Consider the following 18,849-nt stretch of genomic DNA (forward strand, 5'->3'; position numbering starts at 1 on the left):
TCTTAATGCCTTCAGGCCTGTTTCCTTATTTGTAAATTGGGGATAACAATAGAATCTTCTTCATAAGATGATTGTGTGGATTTGATGAAATAAGATACGTGAAATATTTAGCCAATTCCTGGCACAGGGTAAGCATTCTTATTAATCAGCAGCCTTAGGTTAAGCTTGAAGAAATGAAAACAAGTGTGTTTGGGGTTGTTACTGTTGTTAGCTGGCCCTGACTCATGGCAACCTTATGTATAGCAGAACAAAACATTGCCCATCCTGTGCCATCTTCATGATCATTGTTAGGTCTGAGTCTACTGTTGCGGCTATTGTGTAGGGCCTTCCAGCCCTAAGGGGCTCGTCTCCCAGCACTCTGTCATACAGTGTTCTCTTGTGATCCATTGGGCTTTCATTGGCTGATTTTTGGAAGTAGATCACTACGCCTTTCTTCCTAACCTGTCTTAATCTGGAAGGGCTGCTGAAACCTATTCTTCATGGGTTCCCCTGCTGGTATTTGAAATACTGGTGGTATAGCTTCCAACATCATAGCCACACATAAGCCACATCAGTACAACAAACTGACATATGAGTGGTGGCTGTTTGGAGTAAACACTTCTCTTTTAAATTTTACTTAATGACACCATGCCATTTTAGTAATCATAGGAGCAAAATATCAAACTATTTTTCATGAAAAAGTAAACTGTTAACTAAATTTTATAGAAGAAAATGATACTGAGTTTGGGGAATCTAAGTTGTTTAAAAGAAGCAGGAGTGGTATGTGCCAGTCTTTCTCTCCTGGGTGTTGAAACCTCCTTGTAGTGGACAACCCTTCTAGACAAAAGTTGTCCCCCAGGTCTTTGAAACTATTTTGTTTCATAGGAAGTTCTCTGGTATCTGCTACCTTTCTTGGGATGCTACCTTTTTGGCTGGTCCTCGTCCAGTGAGTAAAATTATTCTGGATTCCTTTTCCCAGCCATGGTCAGTGAAAATTCTGTCCTGACAGACGTTTAATACTCATCACTCACAGATAAAGGGACTGGCTTGTTTTTTCTTATTAACTTATTGATACAAACACCAGTTCCTCTTTTCTTTCCCATCATAGTTCCTTTGTTTGCTTACTGATGTAGAAATTTCGTAATGGGCCAGGCTTCAGGAGCCCCAGAACTGTTCAAACTAACAATTCACTGTGGTATTGCATTTGCTTTTGAGAGAATAGTGGTTTAGTAGCCCACAAGTGGCCCTGCACTTTTGCACCCAGGAAAATACTCCACTGTACCTGTCCTCCTTCGCCATCTGTGTGAGTACATGTGTCTGTCCGTGCATGCAGGAGGCAACGGCCAGCATGCTTGCTGCTTCTCTATAGTCAGAATAAAAGGCAAGGGAAGATGGGGCTGTTCCAAGGGCCTGAGAGACTCTCGCGAAGGAAAACACTGCAAGCCAGGGTGGCGCCATTCCTCTGACTGCGCCTACATATTTGTGTGGATGGAGAGGGGTGGACTTTGCTCCCTGCTTAGTGGAATCTAGAAGCCTTTAAAAATGGAATTAAAATGCCCCACACACCCACGCGTAGAGCCTGGCCTACAGCTGAGAGTTGTGTTCCTTAGGGGAGGAAGCATTCTTGGTCCTCGGCCAGGCAGCGGATTCCTTCAGTTGAGTGAACGTTAGTCGAAGTCTCGACCTCTCCAGCACGGGCAGGCCGGCTGCACGCACACTCAGCTGGAGCCTAAGGGGTAAAGTGCAGGAATGGCTTCTCCTCCTCTGGGACCTGTGGGCGGGCATGGGGTGATGTCGCAGCCACCGTGCTCGGGGTCTCCTTTGCGTTGGATTGGAGAAAGTGCAAGTGCGTGCATAGGTCACTCACACGCCACATGTTTAGAATTAGGGGAAAGGGGTGTTTTGCTTTAGATTACGCTGGGCGTGGGTTACACCTGCAAGGCATTGCAAACCCAAGGTCTGTAAACTGGTGACCACCTGTGTGGCACAAACAGCCTGTGAGTTTCCTGAGGAGAACACATTAACATGCTCACCTCCCTCCTTTGTGTCTTGCAGCCTGCAACGTGTGGTACCTGAACTCTGTGGAAATGGAGTCCCTCACAGGCCACCAAGCAGTGCAGAAGGCCCTAAGCATCACCTTGGTCCAGGAGCCTCCTCCCATCTCCACAGTTGTCCACTTTAAGGTGTCTGCCCAGGGCATCACGCTGACGGACAATCAGAGGAAGTGAGTAAGGGGCTTTAGGGCAGGGGGTGTTTTTGATCACATTGGGAGTTAGACTTTCCCACTGGCTTTTCTCTCGGAAAGAAAATGCCTCAAGAAGTGTTGATAGTCAATCTTGAAATAATTAGCAATCAGGCTTCTGCCTAGGCTTTTCCCTGTCATTAAAAGTGTCCCACCCATAACCAAACCAAACCTATTGCGACTCATAGTGACCCTATAGGACAGAGTAGAACTGCCCTATAGTGTTTCCAAGGAGCAGCTGGTGGATTCGAACTGCCGACCTTTTAGTTAGCAGCTGAGTTCTTAACCACTGGGCCACCAGGGCTCCAAAAGTGACCCAGTAGCCACATATAGACTACTGGTGTTTAACCTGAAGGCTTTTCTTAGGAACCAATAATTTTTTTTAAAAAAAAGGTAATTGGTGTTTGAATATTGCACATACCCAGTGCAACCTAACCCAGTGCCGTTGAGTCGATTCCGACTCATAGCAACCCTACAGGACAGAGTGGAATTGCCCCATAGAGTTTCCAAGGAGCGCCTGGTGGATTTCCATACACATACATAATTTGCAAATGCAAAAATCTCGTAAGTCACTAGTTTAAAACCTGAGACTGTAATCATAGTACACTGATCTTTGTTCAGCTATTATTATTTTTAACCAGTGGTCATTTTGTTTGGGGTAAGAGCCTGAACTTGATATGTTCCTTCCTGTTGCCAATTTTAAGTGACTTTATCAAAGTTTTCGTTTACCAGAGCTGCTCTTGATGATAGCAGCATGTTCCAACAAGGAGCATTATCACCTCCCTGCATGGAATGCTGCTCCATGCTTTGAGGTAACAAGGAGGTGCCTGTTCCCCTGACTCATCTTCAGGCTTGCCTTCCTGGTATTCTTCCTGCAAAGCCTTTGACTTTAGGAGTTCCCAAGCAGCCGCAGTCCTTCTGCCCACAGAGCTCTCCCACAGTAGAACTGCCCCATAGGGTTTCCAAGGAGCACCTGGTGGGTTCCAACTGCCAGCCTTTTGGCTTGCAGCTGTAGCTCTTAACCACTGTGCCACCAGGGCTCCTACCAGTGGAGAAGGGAAGGATTTTCTGTCTTTCTTGACTCTGCTACCTCAGGGCTCATCCCCAGAGAGGGGAGGTTTTCTTCATCCACCCGGGATACAGGAAGTTGGGAGCAGATTTTATTCCTAGCCTTTCCCCAGCTAATAGGAGTGTAGGGTGGGACTTGGGCTTTGCTAATTGGTCTGAGTTCAGGTGCTCTGCTACTTCTCAAAGGGTGACTTAAGCCCTTGATGCCCGGTTTCCTCCTCTGTAAAACCTGCATCACAGATGAAAAGAGTCTTTCACAAAAGCCAAGCAGGTTCAGCCTACTGATAGGTGCCGGCCATATCCAGTTCTGTGTGCACCTGGAGATCCTCAGACCGCTCTTCCTAAAAGCTCTCTTCTTCATGCTCCCAGCCTCCTCTCCTAGCTCCTCTCAGAACTGACTCTGTTTACTGTTGTCACAGTGTGTTTCTCCATCTTTTCTCTTATCCTTTATAAAATTTTGAGGCAGGCAGCCTCAGTCAAGCTCTTTCATATGGCAAGAGTCAGAATGTGGATTTGGACTGGCTTATGGGGGAAAGGGGGTTCGTTTTCTCTGACAATTAGCTTTAAAAGGCAGCTGAGGAGGTGATGCAGCATGCCATGGTCCACCTTGGAGTGAAAGGTGTCCAACTCTGTCTCTCCTTTTCCCCCCATGTTGGCCTATCTCTCTGTCCTTTTCCACAGGGGCCTTCTGGCTTCCTCCCTGTGGCAGAAACAAAGCCCTCAGCAGCTGGAAGACACATGCTTATAGCTCTCCCCCAAAGGAGGGGCAAGCTACCCCCAAGCGCCTATGAGGCTGGCCCCACCTGGATAGGAAGGACAGGGCATTATGATGGCTACTGTACCCAGGATGGGGTAGACCAGGGGTGGGGCAGTGGGGTCCAAGGAGGCTGAGAGAGCTGGTCAGACAAACACAAGAGGCTATGAGCCCTGGACAGGACCTTCTGGTTGTAACATCATTAGTGGAGCTGAGCTCAGTGTTAGGGGTGCTTCTCCAACAAATACAACACGCATAGCCCTTGACAGTCTATAAAGTGCCCTCACATCCATTGGCTTATTTGATTTTAGCACCACTCCTGTGAGATTGAAGGGGGTAGGTATTGCATTTCTCCTTTTACAGGTGGGGAAACTGAGCCTCAGAAACAGGAAGTGGTTACCCCAAGTTCACATGTAAGGGAAGATCAGGCCAGGCCCTGCGAATGCTTCTGTGTACCTGTCTCACTCACACACTCCATCACCCGTCAGTTGAGGCCCTTTATTTGATTCCCGTCCACCATGGTGCTAAGGATGCCACTCTGTATGGAGTTATGTTTTACCGTGATGCCATTTTTCTTTCTGAGTGCCTATTTCCAGCTTCACACTACCTTTTGACTCTTAATGAGCACAGGCTTTGTTCCTGTCTCCATGTGACCATTAAAGATGTAAGACTATCGAGACCCATGTAGTATGTGATCCATTATCATATAATGCTGGCACACTCATCTCCCCTTCTTGTTTCCTGGACAGGCTCTTCTTCCGGAGGCACTACCCTGTTAACAACGTGATCTTCTGCGCCTTGGATCCACAAGACAGGAAGTAAGAAATTTGCATGTTTATTAAGCAATGCATGTACTTCATTTTACCCCTTAATTTTATAAAAATTAACATAGTAATTTTCTTTTCTCTTTAATTCACAAGGTGGATCAAAGATGGCCCTTCCTCAAAGTAAGTTGCCAGGATTTATTTACGTTGCCTCTTAGTTTACAGTCACAATGCAACAATGAATTCTGTTCCAGGTTTCCTAAGAGAGTTGCTGATAGGAGCGTGGCTAAATAACGTCCGTGGTTTTCGTTTTTGCTTTTAAAATTAAAACTGCTCTTATTATGTAGGGAGGGACTGGGTAGTGTTCATCTTTCTGCCTGCTTTTCACTGCGTGTGCTGTTTACATTTGATCTATAAAGTTAGGTATAAGTACATTGAGGCAGAGTACGGCTTTTTCAGCCATTTAGGAGAGGATGTGGCTCGCAGTTACTTTGAGGTTTCCCGTGAACATGAACACAAATGAAGTGGATATTCAAAGTTTATCACACGCAGAGCAGAAGACAGATCTCACAATGCCCTTGCTCTGAGACAGGCCAGGCCGTGGTTTCTCGATCCCTCAGGGAGCCCTTTGGAAGATCCCCTTTGACGTATGGGCCTTGTCCTAATTCTCTAAGTGGTCAAGTAGCCTGCTTCAGTGTGGGCCATCCACTCGGTGTCTCTTTCTTACAGCCACCTGGGGTCTCAGGTGTGGCACCATCAGCTGGCTTTGCTCTCAGACAGGCAACAGGGGTCTCATCCTGCCCATGCTGTCTGAGGCATAGCTGTCTCGGTTTCTTGATTGCCTTCTCCAGAATCTAAATTTAATTACCATAATGTCAAGTCCTCTAGGGTCGCTATGAGTCGGAATTGAATCAACAGCAGTGGGAATGTCAAGTCACAGGTCCGCTTTCCTAGGATTTCTTCAGCTGTCTCCCTAGCTTAGGGATGTGACAAAGTGCTCAGATGACCCCACCCCCACCCCCACCCCAGGTATAGACTGTTCTGGCACATTCCCTGCAACCTGGCAGGCAGGAATGAGACAAGGACTTTGTCTTCATAGACTTTGTAACTGCAATGGAGTCACGAGTCATTCGCGGGTCTCCTCTGTGGTGTAGAAACTGTTACGCTTAATCCAACAATCTTTCATTTTTCTAAGAGAAAGGAGACCTGTACCAGGGATTTGGATACAGATAATGGTAGTTATTGTGTGAACTTTAAGACTCATAAAAGCCTATTAAGATACTGGCTTCCATTCATCTAAGAAAAATAATTAAATGTACTGTTCTTTAAACAATTGCCCTGACTTACTTACAAAACCAAAGAAGAGAGTCATCAGAGTGGTTACTTTCTTATTTCCCTTTTATTAAAAATCAGGGTTTTATGGAACTGATATGCCTCCTCTATGTGGTTTTAATCCTTGTGTATGTTTAAAAAAGAAGTGCTAAGTTTATAAGCCATGGTCTTAATCTCTGTTGAAATAAATATCCCATTTGAGGTCACTGGTTCCCCATGAATTTGGGTGCTCCTCCAGTTGGTTGGGTTTCAACTTTCATCCCAGCCCATTTGCTTGTAGACACGTGCGTCTGGTTACACTCGCTGCTTCTGGCACACGGGGTCAGGGCTTGGGTGTATGTGACATCACCCCAGGAATCGACATTGGGTTATTAGTACTACCCAATCGGTCTCTAGCAGTATTTTGAACTTTTTATCCTGTGCTTAAGGGCAGTAACTCAGGTGCCTGGAACCCGTCTGGTTTGATTTCATGAAGTGAGAACAGGTGGTCTCATGAGGCAGAATAGTGGTCCTCATACCATAGTGCCCTGAGAAATCACCTGGCACCCTGGACCCACCTTCCCCTCAAAGACTCCTGTCCTTTAGCTAGAGAGTAGGGCTCAGGGATCTGCATGAACCAGTGTCCAGAGGGTTCCAACCAGTGACCTTGAGCCACACATGGAGAAGCATCTGTGTGTGCCTGGAGCCCTGTGCAGTACGTGGAGCCCTGGCTTGGAGTCCAGCCCTAGCACTGGGCTATGAGCCGGTCACTCAGTTTCTCTCAACCTCAAGTTTCTCGCCTACAAAATAGAGGTAGTGATATCTTACCTGCAGAGCTTGAGAAGGTTAGAGATAAAGTGTGCGGTCAGGTACCTAGAGGGGCCTTGGCACAGAGGAGGTTTTAATAAGTGGCAGCTGAGATCACTCCTGGTGGTGGTAGTGGTTGGTGGCTGGCCACTTTGACCTTGGCTTTTCCTTTGCAGGGTCTTTGGGTTTGTGGCCCGAAAGCAAGGCAGCACCACAGACAACGTGTGCCACCTGTTTGCAGAGCACGACCCTGAGCAGCCAGCCAGTGCCATCGTGAACTTTGTATCAAAGGTCATGATCGGGTCCCCAAAGAAGATTTGAGAGTCCTGCATACCCCAGGCCCACAGGAAGCCTTTCAAGGATCTTGAGACATCATGGGATTGGGATAGGGCCACCACTTTGTAGCAAACTGACATTTGGACATTTCTGGCCCAGGAGGGAAAAGTGGATCTTCCAACTTTTCAAAACAAGAACAATCAACCTCACCATTTATTGGCCTTTCTTGACAGAAACTCCTCATGTGACACATTTCTGTAGCCAAGTGCTTCTTAGATGAAAAAAGGTGAACAAAGAGTGCACCCAACAGGGACCACATTGGAAAGAAACATGCAAGAAAACACACCAGAGAAAGGGGTAGTGTCCCCTCCTACCAAGTGCACCAGCCCTTGTGGGGAGGAGTGGCCAACTCACTCCAGCGTGGTGTGACAGTGCCGCCCATCCTTATAGGCCCCTGGCCAGGCGATGTGTGGTGATGGCAGCCCTCATCTCGGTCTTCCACAGCAGTGGAGATGTTACCTGACCCAGAAGGGGATGCATGTTTGGTGAAGGTCAGTGCAGGTCAAGCCCTTCTAGAATGTTGAGGGGTCGTGAACAAGGTGACGACGGGGTGTATGGTGAGGATGAGGGTGATGGGAGCCTTCAGGCTTCAATCTGAAAAGAGCACTGGGATGCTTTAGAAACCGATCCTCCAGTGGGTGATGATTCACACCCCCTGCTCTTGTGACGGGGTTCTGAGTATTGAGTGAACCAGGGAGAAGCCGTTTTGACCAGAAGAGGATAAAAGGAGAAGATGGAAGTAAAACGCCATTTCTATGTAATTTATATTTTTCTTATGCCAAATTATTTATGATATCAGTTTGCCATTGCTGTATCGTGCGTGTGTACAAACACTGCTGCCTGTCACGCTTGGGTTTTAGGGGTTCATCACGATGTAGATGCTCTGCTAGTGCCTTGACACACAAAATGGTGTTGTGGGGACCAATGGGGTGCTGTTAGAAGTCTTCCGTGTACCAGGTTACCAAGAGCCCACTCTAACTCTTTACTCCTACCTTTTCCCATATTTTTAGATGACTTTCTTTTGGTAGAAAAAGTTCAGAAGGGGTAGGAAGTGATCAGTGAGAGCACAGTCTTGCTTAGCACCTGCTTGGTAGGAGTTATTGGAAGACCCAGTGTAGCATTGCATGAAGTACTTCTCACCTTCTTAAGCTCTGGTGGGAGTCCTTCTCTTTATAGTGCTCCTTGCCATGCTTGTTCCTTCCTGCCAGGGATCCTGTGTGTTTATGGTGTCCTTGAGTAGAAGGAGGAAAGGAGGAAGAGGAGAAAGAATAATTCTCAATATGTACAAGATCTGTTTCAGTGCCACTTTCCCACATCATCCTGGCCATTGGCTCAGTATGTCATTTTATGCTTATATGACCGTTCTGAGGCAGTGGTTTTTCCACCTGAAGGTGCCCGTGGTCATAGGTTTGGAGGAAGCGGTTGATTCTGGAACTTCCCAGAGTGAGAGATGGAGCTGGGCAAGGTCATAACAAAGCCACGGTCCCTTCCCTTAATGCCCAGCGTGCTCCACGGTGACTGTTCAGACTGTAAGTCATTGTGAATTTCTTGTTCTTCTCTGCTTTCACAACTCAAGTGCAAGCTCTTAGATCACAGGTACCACAGCAACAGATTAGGGTTTGAAAATAAGTCTGGTGAATTCTCTGTTTTAAAATGAGTGACAGAGAAAATCCTAGCAATGGACAGAGCTGGAATCACCTGAATTCCAGCAGGTATTGTACATAGATGTGTGTATATAGAAAAGCAGGTGGATGGTTCCACATTTTAGCTCCTATTGATTCACCAAAGGCAAGTGCCTTGTTTCTGTGCCAAATGTTTGCCTGGTCCTTGTGGACCTGCCTCTCTGACGCATGTCGGCATGACCAGTACAGGGAGTATGCTGGCCTGTCCTAGTGGCCCTGATGTCTTCAGCAGAGGCATCTAGCATTTCAGTGTTTCCTCTACTGCAGGAATCAGTCAAGGGGAAGTAGAGGTGTATCCTCTAACCAAGTGGCTGCCGCATACTGAGGTGGTTTGTACCCATGTTTGACCCAAAGACCACAGGCTGGGCACCTTCTCCTCTGATGAAGGAAAAGAGGGCTTGTTTAAAATAAAAGCAGGAGAGGGATGTGCTACGTAGAATTATGGAGCTATCAGGGCCACCCACAAGACTCTTTGTTCAGCTCCTTCAAGAAGTCACAAAAATTTGCCTTTTAAACTTACTGGCCAGGTGTGGTTAGTACTCACATCGGTCAAGGGCATCAGGGAATTTGCTCCAAGCAAAGCGCTCCCTCTGAGGAACTGAAGGAAACCTCTATCTGCAGGTTTCTGACAGACTGGTACGACCGGGTTGTCGTCTGGTGTGCCCCATGTACATGAAGGCGAGAAGACAACTCCGTACAGTCACAGACACCTGTGCAGGCCCAGGCACCTGGGCAGGCACAGACACCTGTGCAGTCACAGACAAGTGTGTTGTGCCCTGGAGACCTCATGCGTGCTCCACCAGCTCCGGCTCTGGGGGTGTGCCACAAGGCGCACTCCAAGGCATCACGCCTCTCAGGGCCTTGCCTGGCACGGATGTGCTGTCCTGGAGAGGGAATGCTGGTGAGGTCCCAAGAACTGTTCGCAGCAAATATTATAGCCAGGGTCCTATTAACCTACTCACGAAATGTATTGTTGTAATCCTCCAGTGTTAAACCTTAACTGCGTTAAAAGCCACGCTGCATTAAAGAATTTCATGTGTATCCTCAGTGTCAAAGACCTTGTAATGTCTCCTTAGCAGCCTTACTTGTTATCGAATATTTTTACCTTTTCTGATACTGTAAAGAGTATATCCAGTATGTAAATGAATGTTCTATAAATCCTTTGTATAGTCATTTGCTCTGTTCTTTAAATATCATCTCTGTTCAGAGTATAATAAAATTATGAACTTGGTAAGCTTCAGTGAACAGGTGTTTGTGTTTGTTGGTGTGGATGGTAGTGCCCCTACTAAATGATTAAAGTATTCCACGTTTGTGTGTGTCTGTGTGTGCCTGCCTGTGTTTCTGTGTGTCTCGTGTGTTTATTTGGGAGGTTAACAGGGGTTGTTTATTGGTCGGTGGATTCAGTTATAAATCCGCATGGATTTTGCCTTCAGGAATATATTTTAAGATTTCTGCTCAGAGGCCCTTGAAAAACTATATTCAAAGATTTAACATCATTTAACTATGATGCCCAGTGGTAAGTACTTTAATACTTGATATAAATAGGCTCACCCCCACCACACACACACACCCACCCCCACCCCCACCCCCAGTGGCTGCAGGAGGCAGCCCCTGGTGTTGGGCCAGCTCTAATTGGTTCTCCTCATTTTCTAACTGGTCAGTTTCTGGACATGAATATTAAATCTGGTAGATTCTCTTAGTCATGTCGCAGATGCTGGATGACAGTCCTGAGACATGTTGGGTGAGTGCCTGCCCCTCTGGCATTCATGAGCTTACCCTTCCCCCACCAACCTCTTCCCTCTCTGCACTGGCCTGGAGCCTTAGAACTGACTCCTCCCTCTTTCCCTTGAAGGGGAATTGTGCCCTGTTGGCATAGGCCCTTCGCTCCTGTCTTGGACAGTGTGATTGGGAGCAAGCCCTCACCCTCCTCCTGAATTCCTGTGAGTTAAGATGGGGCCCAGCACTGCACCTTTGCCTAATTCCCTCTGGGTCTCATTGTTCCGAGCAGGGCTGTGATCACAGGAAGCAGAGGTACCATGCTTGGAGGATCTCAGTTTGAATCCGATTTGTACTTGGTCACCTGGGTTTGGAAGGGCCACTCAGACACCCAGCCCTGAGAGCCTTATACATAAAACAGGAATGGTATTGCAGCCTCCATGCCTGTGGCTCCTCCCAGGGCAGGCCTTCTACAGTGTTTGTTGGTCATTATAGGTATTACATTAAGGATGGAAGCATAACTGCTTATAGAACTGAACCTCTGGTGACCACTTCAGCTCCAAAGCAGAAACAAGGCAATACTTTGGGCCATTTCCGTCATGGACAAATAATACAGATTTAACTTGTTGCCCTCTACCTTAAGTCCGGGTTTTCTCTTGCTCTCTCAGCCAGTGGAGGCTTCAGCTTCCCAGTCTGATGAAACAGAGTCTGTGGGGCCTCAAAGTGGAGTGAAAACAGGCTGGGGCAGGTTAGATCTTGTTGAATAGGAAGTTCCCAATGGGCCCTTAAGCCAGACAAGGCCCAGCCCTGGACAAATGTCACAATGTGGTGTAACCTGAACAGGGCACTTTGCTCACGTTAGCTCACAGAGGACAACTCAGAGCACCACCTGGCTGGATGACATTGCCCAACTCACACATGTCCCCAGACCTCATGACAGAGCCTGCCAGGTGAGCTGTTGGAGAGCCCCCAAGATCCAAGGCCATGGCTAGAGGAGCTCCACCACATATGCCCATCATGCAACACCCTGCTGTGATGGGCACCTGGGCCACCATCCAGTCAGGGGGCCACATGTCTGTGCTTTGCTTGTAGTGTCTGCATCTCTTAGCCACAGTAGAGATTGGTTTGTGGTCACAGGATGGTGGGATGACATACATGGTGGCCTTGGGGAAGTCACCTTTCTCAGAACAGAGGGCATTTGACCTGAGCTTATGGGATGAATTAGAGTTTTCTAGGAGAACTTGGGGCTTGGGTAGTGGAGAGAAGGGGCATTTCATTACACAGGAAATGACCTTCTCTGCGCAAATAACAGCAGCAGGGCTGTTGAACTGGCAAACCCTAAAAATGAACTAACCACAAATGGCCTTAAGTCCTGAGAAACTAGAAGCTGCAAGGCCAAGCCTGGCCTGAGGCAAGGGCAGGGGTAGGGGTGGGCTTACTGAAAGCTTGTCACAAATTTGAGTGACCAGGGCATCAGCAAAAGGGGCTTCACCACAATTGACCTGACCCTCTTTGTACCCATGGATCTGAGACTCCTTCCCTATCCTGGAGGGGCCCTGGTGGCTCAGTGGTTAAGCACTCGACAGCTAACAGAAAGGACAGCAATTCGAACCCACCAGGTGCTCTGTAGAAGAAAAACGTAGCAGTCTGCTTCCATAACCATAATGATTTACAGCCTTGGAAACCTTATGGGGCAGTTCTACTCTGTCCTATAGGTCACTATGAGTCAGAATTTGACCAATGGCAATAGTTTTTTTTTTTTTTGGTTCCAATCCCAGAGATACATGATGGCTGGGGCAATACCAGGGGCATCCAAGCAAAACAAGCACCCTGCCCAGGAAGCATGCCATGTCTCCCTCAAGCAGAGGAACCCACCACAACAAACACCAGGCCAAGGAAGCCTTTTTAAACCTATGTCCCTGCTGAGAGACACTTGTTCAGCCTCCTCAGGCAGCACCATCAGGGACCAGTGGGAGCCCCGACAGCACCAGATAAACCAAGCAGACAAAAATAGCACCACAAAAATTCTTGAAATTAACCTGGCACTGGAACAACAGCCCACAAAAGTAAGCCAAGACCTATGTGCTGAACCTAAACAGAGTGACTGCCTGCTAAAATAAAGATTTAAATAGGACCCAGAGTCTGATAACATAGTAGACAAAATGTCCAGGGTACGATTAAAATCACTCGTCAGACTAAGAACACAGAATTTACAATCTAAATGAGAAAAGACAATCAACTGATGCTAACATCCATAGGAATTAGATGTTGGAATTATCTGGCAAGAATTTTAAAACAGTCATTATAATGATGCTTCAACAAACAGATGTAAATTCTCTTAAAAAATTTTTTTTAAACAAATGAAAAAATAGAAAACTACAGCAAAAACATTAAAGTTATATAAAAAAAAAACCAAATAGACATAACAGAACTAAAAAAAATAATGACAGAAATTTTAAAAAACTCACCCGATGGGATTAATAGTAAAAAACCAGTGCCGTCGAGTCGATTAATAGTAGAGAGCAATAAACTTGCGGACCGAAAAACCAAATCAGTTGGCACTGAGTTGATTTCAACCATGAGGACTCTGCCCCGTGTGCGTCAGACTAGAAGTGTGCACCACAGGGTTTTCAGTCACTGATATTTCGGTAGTAGGCTGCCAGGAATTTCTTCTGAAGTACCTGCAATGGGTCCGTACTGATGGCCTTTCAGTTAGCAGCTGAGCGCTTAACCACTTGTGCCATTCAGGGCCCTGAACTTGAGGATAGAACGTTAGAATTTACCAGTCTGAACAAAAGAAAAAAATAGGCCAAAAATAAAGCCTCAGGGACCCGTAAGACAATCATAAAAGCTCCAACTTTTATTTCACTGAAGTCCTAAAAGAGGGAAGAAAGAGAGCATTCAAAGATACAATGTCTGGAAACTACTCAAATTTGGCGAGACACAAACCTACGGATTCAAGAAGCTGAGTGTATACTCTTCTCCCCTCAAAAAAATCTATTCCAAGACATAACTAAACTTCTGAAAACTGAGGACAAAAAAAAAAAATTTTTTTTTTTTTTGAAGCAGAGAGAAATGATGGATTACCTATAGGGAAACATCAACTTGAATGTCAACAGATTTCTCATATTAAACTATGGAGGCCAGAAGGAAATGAAACATTTTTCGAGTGCTGAAAGAAATGTCAACTGTGAATTCAATATTCAGTGAAACTATCCACTAAGGAAGGGAAAATAAAGACATTCTCAGATGAAAAATTAAAAGGATTATTGATAGCAGGCCTATTCTTAAATATTGGCTAAAAAAAACTTCTTCAAACGAAAAGGAAATGATACGAGAAAGTACCTTGGAGAAGCAAGAAGGAAGAAAGAACAACAGAAAGAACAGAGGTAGGGGTACATACAGTAGACTCTCCTTCTCCTTCTGCTCATGAGTTCTATAAATCATATTTGATGACTAAAACAAAAATGATAATACCATTTGATACTCAAAATCATGATATTTAAAGGTGGGGAAGGTAAAAGAGCCTAAATAGAGGTGAGGTTTCCACACTGTACTCAAAATGGTACAATGTTGATACCAGTAGGCTGTGATAAGTCACATATTTATATTGTTATAACTAGAGCAACCACTACAAAAACTATACAAAGAGACACAGTAAGCACTAAGTAAACCAAGACAGAACCCTAAAAATGTTTAAATAGGTCACAGGAAGGCAAGAAAAAAGAAATAATAGAATGAAAACAAGATAAAATAATAGGAGACAATAAAATGTCAGACTTTAGCTTTAACATACCAATAATTACCTTAAATGTAAATAGTTGAACTAAATCAAGGAACAGAAATTGGGAGAGTGATTAAAAATAAATAAAACACTATTCAATTATATACTGTTTATAGGAAACTCCAAATTACATAAATAGGTTGAAGTAAAAGGTTGTGAACATTAATTTTAAAAACTGCAGGTCACTATATTAACATCTGATAAAGTAGACTTCGGACAAAGAAAATTACCAGGGACAAAGAAGGACATTACACAATGATAAAGGGATCGTTTCATCAGAAAGACATAATGATCCTAACGGTATATGCATCCAGTATAACAGCACCTCAATACATGAAGCAAAAAACTGATTGAGCTGAGAAGAGAAAGAGACTAATCCACAATTATAGATGATTTCATCACCTTCCTTTCAGCAACAGATAGAACTACTGAACCACACAACCAACCAATATTGTATAATGTACATATATAGAATACTCTACCCAATGATAGCAGAATACACAGTTTCACAAATAGAAAGCCATAAAGCAGGACTCAACAAAATTAAAATAATATTGTGTGGGGTGTTCTCTGATCATAAAGAAATCAATCTTGAAATTAGTAACAAAAAAATCTCTAAACTCATAGAAATTAAACAACATACTTCTAAATAATCCATGGTCCAAAGAGAAAGTCTCAAAGGAAATTAAAAAATTCATATAACTGAATGCAAATGAAAATAGAACTTTTCAAAATTTGTGGGATGTAGCTAAAGCAGTCCGGAGAGGAAAATTTATAGTACTAAAATGCTGTCAGGAAAACCTGGTGGTGTGGTGGTTAAGTGCTACGTCTGCTAACCAAAAGGCTGGCAGTTTGAATCCACCAGGTGCTCCTTGGAAACTCTGTGGGGCAGTTCTACTCTGTCCTATGAGTCAGAATCAACTTGACAGCAACGGGCTGGTTTGATTTTTGGTTTAAATGCTGACATTAGGGACGAGGAAACATCTCAGGTCAATAATCAGAATATAGCTTGGATAGGATTGGGGATGAGCGAGTATCATTTCTCCCCTGACCCATGCAGCTGAGTCAACTGGCCCTGCATGGGCATAGGAAGTTCTGGAAGCCGTGGATGCCACCTGGGTCTTGGGCAGTCATCCTTATTTGTCAGCACACATAAGGCATCCCTTGAGAAGGTCCAGAAATAACTGGGGCCACTTTACAAGGAATGGGCTAAGAACTAGCCATCAAAGCTCCATAAATGAGATATGCAATGTGCCACAACAGGGGTGAAAATTACAGACACAACATCAGGCCCAGCAAACCAGATGCTAAAGAGGATACACTATGTCATTTCATTTATATAAATATCAAAAACAGGCCAAACTAACCTACAGCAGTAGGAGGCAGAATGGTGGTCTTCTTTGGGGAGGAGAACGAGGGAGCAGATGGGGAGAAGCCCCCAGAGGGCTTCTGGAGTTCTAGAGCTGTTCTGTTTCTTCATTTGAGTGTGATTGCTTTGTGAAAATTAATTGAGCTGTCCACTTATAATTTATGCACTTTTTTACATGATTGTCTGCATTTTTTTTAAATTAATGTAGCTTCACTTTTCCCTTAAAAGTTGTTGAAATCCGAGCTATCTACTTTGTACTAGGAATATCGGCGTTCATCAAAACTGATGCATCCAATAGCCAGGGTCCCCGGCTCCAGGGGCCCCAGCACAACCTCATACTAACACCAGCCACTTGCCTGTGCTCCACTGTTCAGTCTGGTGAAGGCTGTGTCATTGCAGAAATGGCTCAGGCCCTGACATGGAGCTGGTTGTCTGGTTTGGAGTTGAGGGCAAGGAAGACAGGTGCGGAACAGACAGAGGGAGACCTGTTACGTGCCTTACCTTCCTCTTGGGGAGACTCTACATGGCTCCACAGGCCATATTAAGTCACCTAAGTTCTCTCACTACCTTGAGCTCAATACCAGATTAGGACAATAAAACAGAATTGGTTGAGTGTTCACTGTTCACCAAGCACAGAGCAAGGACTTGGCACTTAGCTGTGGTTTTAAAGCCCCATGTTTCCAAGCTCCGTTCTACTGGAGAAAAGCCCAGGAAAACAACACACTTCTGTCAGAGTCAATGTCAAAGAGTCATTGCTACCATCTGTGACAGGTGTCTCCTGTCTAGTGGGGGCCGTGAGTGTGCGTCAGTGCGGATCACCCAGGGTGGCTGGGCTGATAAGTCTGCAAACAAGGTTCACCTGGCAGGTTGGAAGCTGTTTATGATTAACTTGTTAGAGCTGTGAATGGTAGCTCCTGCATTCAAGGGCTGGAGGAGACAGAGGCAGATGGTCTTAGCCGCTTGGAAAAGAATAGTTACCAGTGCCCAAGTTCTTACTTGGAGAAGGAGGGGAACCACCACAGGCTGCTCACAGTGGGCACCAGACTAGGACATCTTCTCCCACTCCCATGGTACAGAAAATGATGCTCAGGTTCGGAAAAGTTAGTGACTTGCCATGGTCAGGAGACACACCTGAAAAAACAGTAGAATAAGATGTTTTATTGGTGCCTTTTAAAAAAATTTCCTCCTGTCTCAGGGCACTCACTTGGCCAGACAGTATGGAAGGCGGAGAGTACTTAGCCATCACCGTCCAGAGCCTGGGTCCGTCCTATGGCACTGAGAGGCCTCCTGTTCCTCTCCCCAGTTTCCATGAAATCAGTTCCTGCATCCTGTACTTTGACAGGAAGAGCCTAGCTGAACTTAAATCTTTAATATCATAGGACTGGTACTAAATGGAAGCCCTGGCCGAGAAACTTGTGAGGCAGTCTCACTCCCGGTGGGTAGTACCACTTACTACATAGGGGCTTATGGGAAAAAAATTCCTTTTCAAAGACTAGACTATGTATTAGGTGTAATTTACAAATAGAAATCTTGTGAAATCAAAACATATATCAAGTTGTTTTAATGGTAAAGAGCATGGGTTCTGAATCCACGTTGTCTGGCTTCAGATCTTGTCTCTACTGCTTCTTCACTATTTGACTTTGGACAAGTTATTTCTCCAGACCTCAGCTTCTCAATTGTAAAATAGGAAAAATAGTAATGCTTAAATGACAAGATCATCATGATAATTAAATTAGTTTATACATGTTTAGTGATTAGAACAGTGCCTGACAAGGAATCAAGGAATTGCTAGCTATGTTATTAGATAGATAAAGGATGGATAGATTAGAGAGAGATGATGGATGGGTGGATGGGTGGATAAAAGGATAGATAAATAGGCAGGCAGGCAAGCAGATAGATGATGGATGGATGCATGGATGGATGGATAGGTAGATAGACAGGTGTCTACAACACCTATCAAGTCAATTGACAGTATTTGTGGTTGTTCAGGATTTCAAACCCTGGAATATTGGGACCCATTTCACAAAAAGTAACCAATTATCTTCTGTACTAGTGACCAACTAGAACATGGTTGGCAAACTTTTCAAATAAGAGTGGATGCAGTGCACTGGCTCTCATGAAGAGGACCCAGGTGAACCCCTGTAACAGTGTTGGTGAGAGATGCCCATCTCAAGCTGTGTGCTGTATTGGTCTGCTGGTCTCCCTGCCTTATTCACATAGGACCTAAAATAGTACCTGTGTAAGGTCCTATAGGAAGGAAAAAACATATCATTTTCTCTCCCCCTCTGCGCAACCTCCCTGCTCCCCATCCCCAACCCATACCTTCCCCCCCTTTGCTCCCCAACATGTTTCAGCCATCCATGATCTCTGACTATAAGTATAAAGAAATACCAGGAGATAAAACAGAAGAAACTTTCTTTAAGGAGTGCTGACAATGTTCTAAAATTGATTGTGGTGATGGTTGCATAACTCTGAATGTACTAAAAAGCATTGAATCATGTACTCTAAATGGATGAATTGTATGTGCATTATGTCTAAACAGGGTGTTATGAAAGCGAAAAAAAAAAAAAAAGAAACTAAAGACTAAAGACACGCTCCTGAGACCTTGATAATATGGACAGAGATCTGCTTGGGGAGACGGGGTCATCTGGCCATACCCAGTCAGTACAGGGGCCACTGTTGTCTGGGACACATGCTCTAAGGCAGGCCATTTCAGAACCCAGACTTATGAACAAGCATGAGCATGAATTTTATCTATCACACATTCATCTAGCTGGTGTTGATCTCAAGAAACACAGAAGAGCCCACTGTGGATGAGCCTATATGCCTGCAGCATCTCAATCACTCCACCAAGGATGGTTATTACTTGGCAGCCTCCACAGTAAAGTGTGCTGGAAGGTAAGTGGGGCCGGAAGAATGGGGAGTCAGAGAGACTGGAAGAGGATTTAGGGGCTGGCAAACCTCCCCAGACATAACAGGGGCTCTGAATGGAGGGGGGCAGCTATCCAACAGATCTGAGATTAGGAAATCCACCAAG

General features: G+C 45.1%; 1 protein-coding gene across 9 annotated transcripts in view; it reads left to right on the forward strand.

The window, feature by feature from the left end:
• Window positions 1-18,400, forward strand: part of TNS3 (tensin 3) — a 337,654-nt gene extending 319,254 nt beyond the window's left edge. For 8 of the 9 annotated variants that reach the window (XM_064290241.1, XM_064290242.1, XM_064290245.1 and 5 more), the window contains 4 exons: window positions 2,035-2,203; window positions 4,793-4,861; window positions 4,964-4,990; window positions 7,102-18,400. In XM_064290241.1, the coding sequence (XP_064146311.1) occupies window positions 2,035-2,203; window positions 4,793-4,861; window positions 4,964-4,990; window positions 7,102-7,246 (410 nt within the window). In that variant the 3' untranslated portion in view covers window positions 7,247-18,400. The remainder of the gene's footprint in view (window positions 1-2,034; window positions 2,204-4,792; window positions 4,862-4,963; window positions 4,991-7,101) is intronic. The other variant, XM_064290240.1, reaches the window with a different exon arrangement.
• The last annotated feature ends 449 nt before the right edge of the window (window positions 18,401-18,849 follow it).

The sequence above is a fragment of the Loxodonta africana genome, chromosome 8 (genome assembly GCF_030014295.1).
Source record: "Loxodonta africana isolate mLoxAfr1 chromosome 8, mLoxAfr1.hap2, whole genome shotgun sequence".
NCBI classification, from domain to species: domain Eukaryota; kingdom Metazoa; phylum Chordata; class Mammalia; order Proboscidea; family Elephantidae; genus Loxodonta; species Loxodonta africana.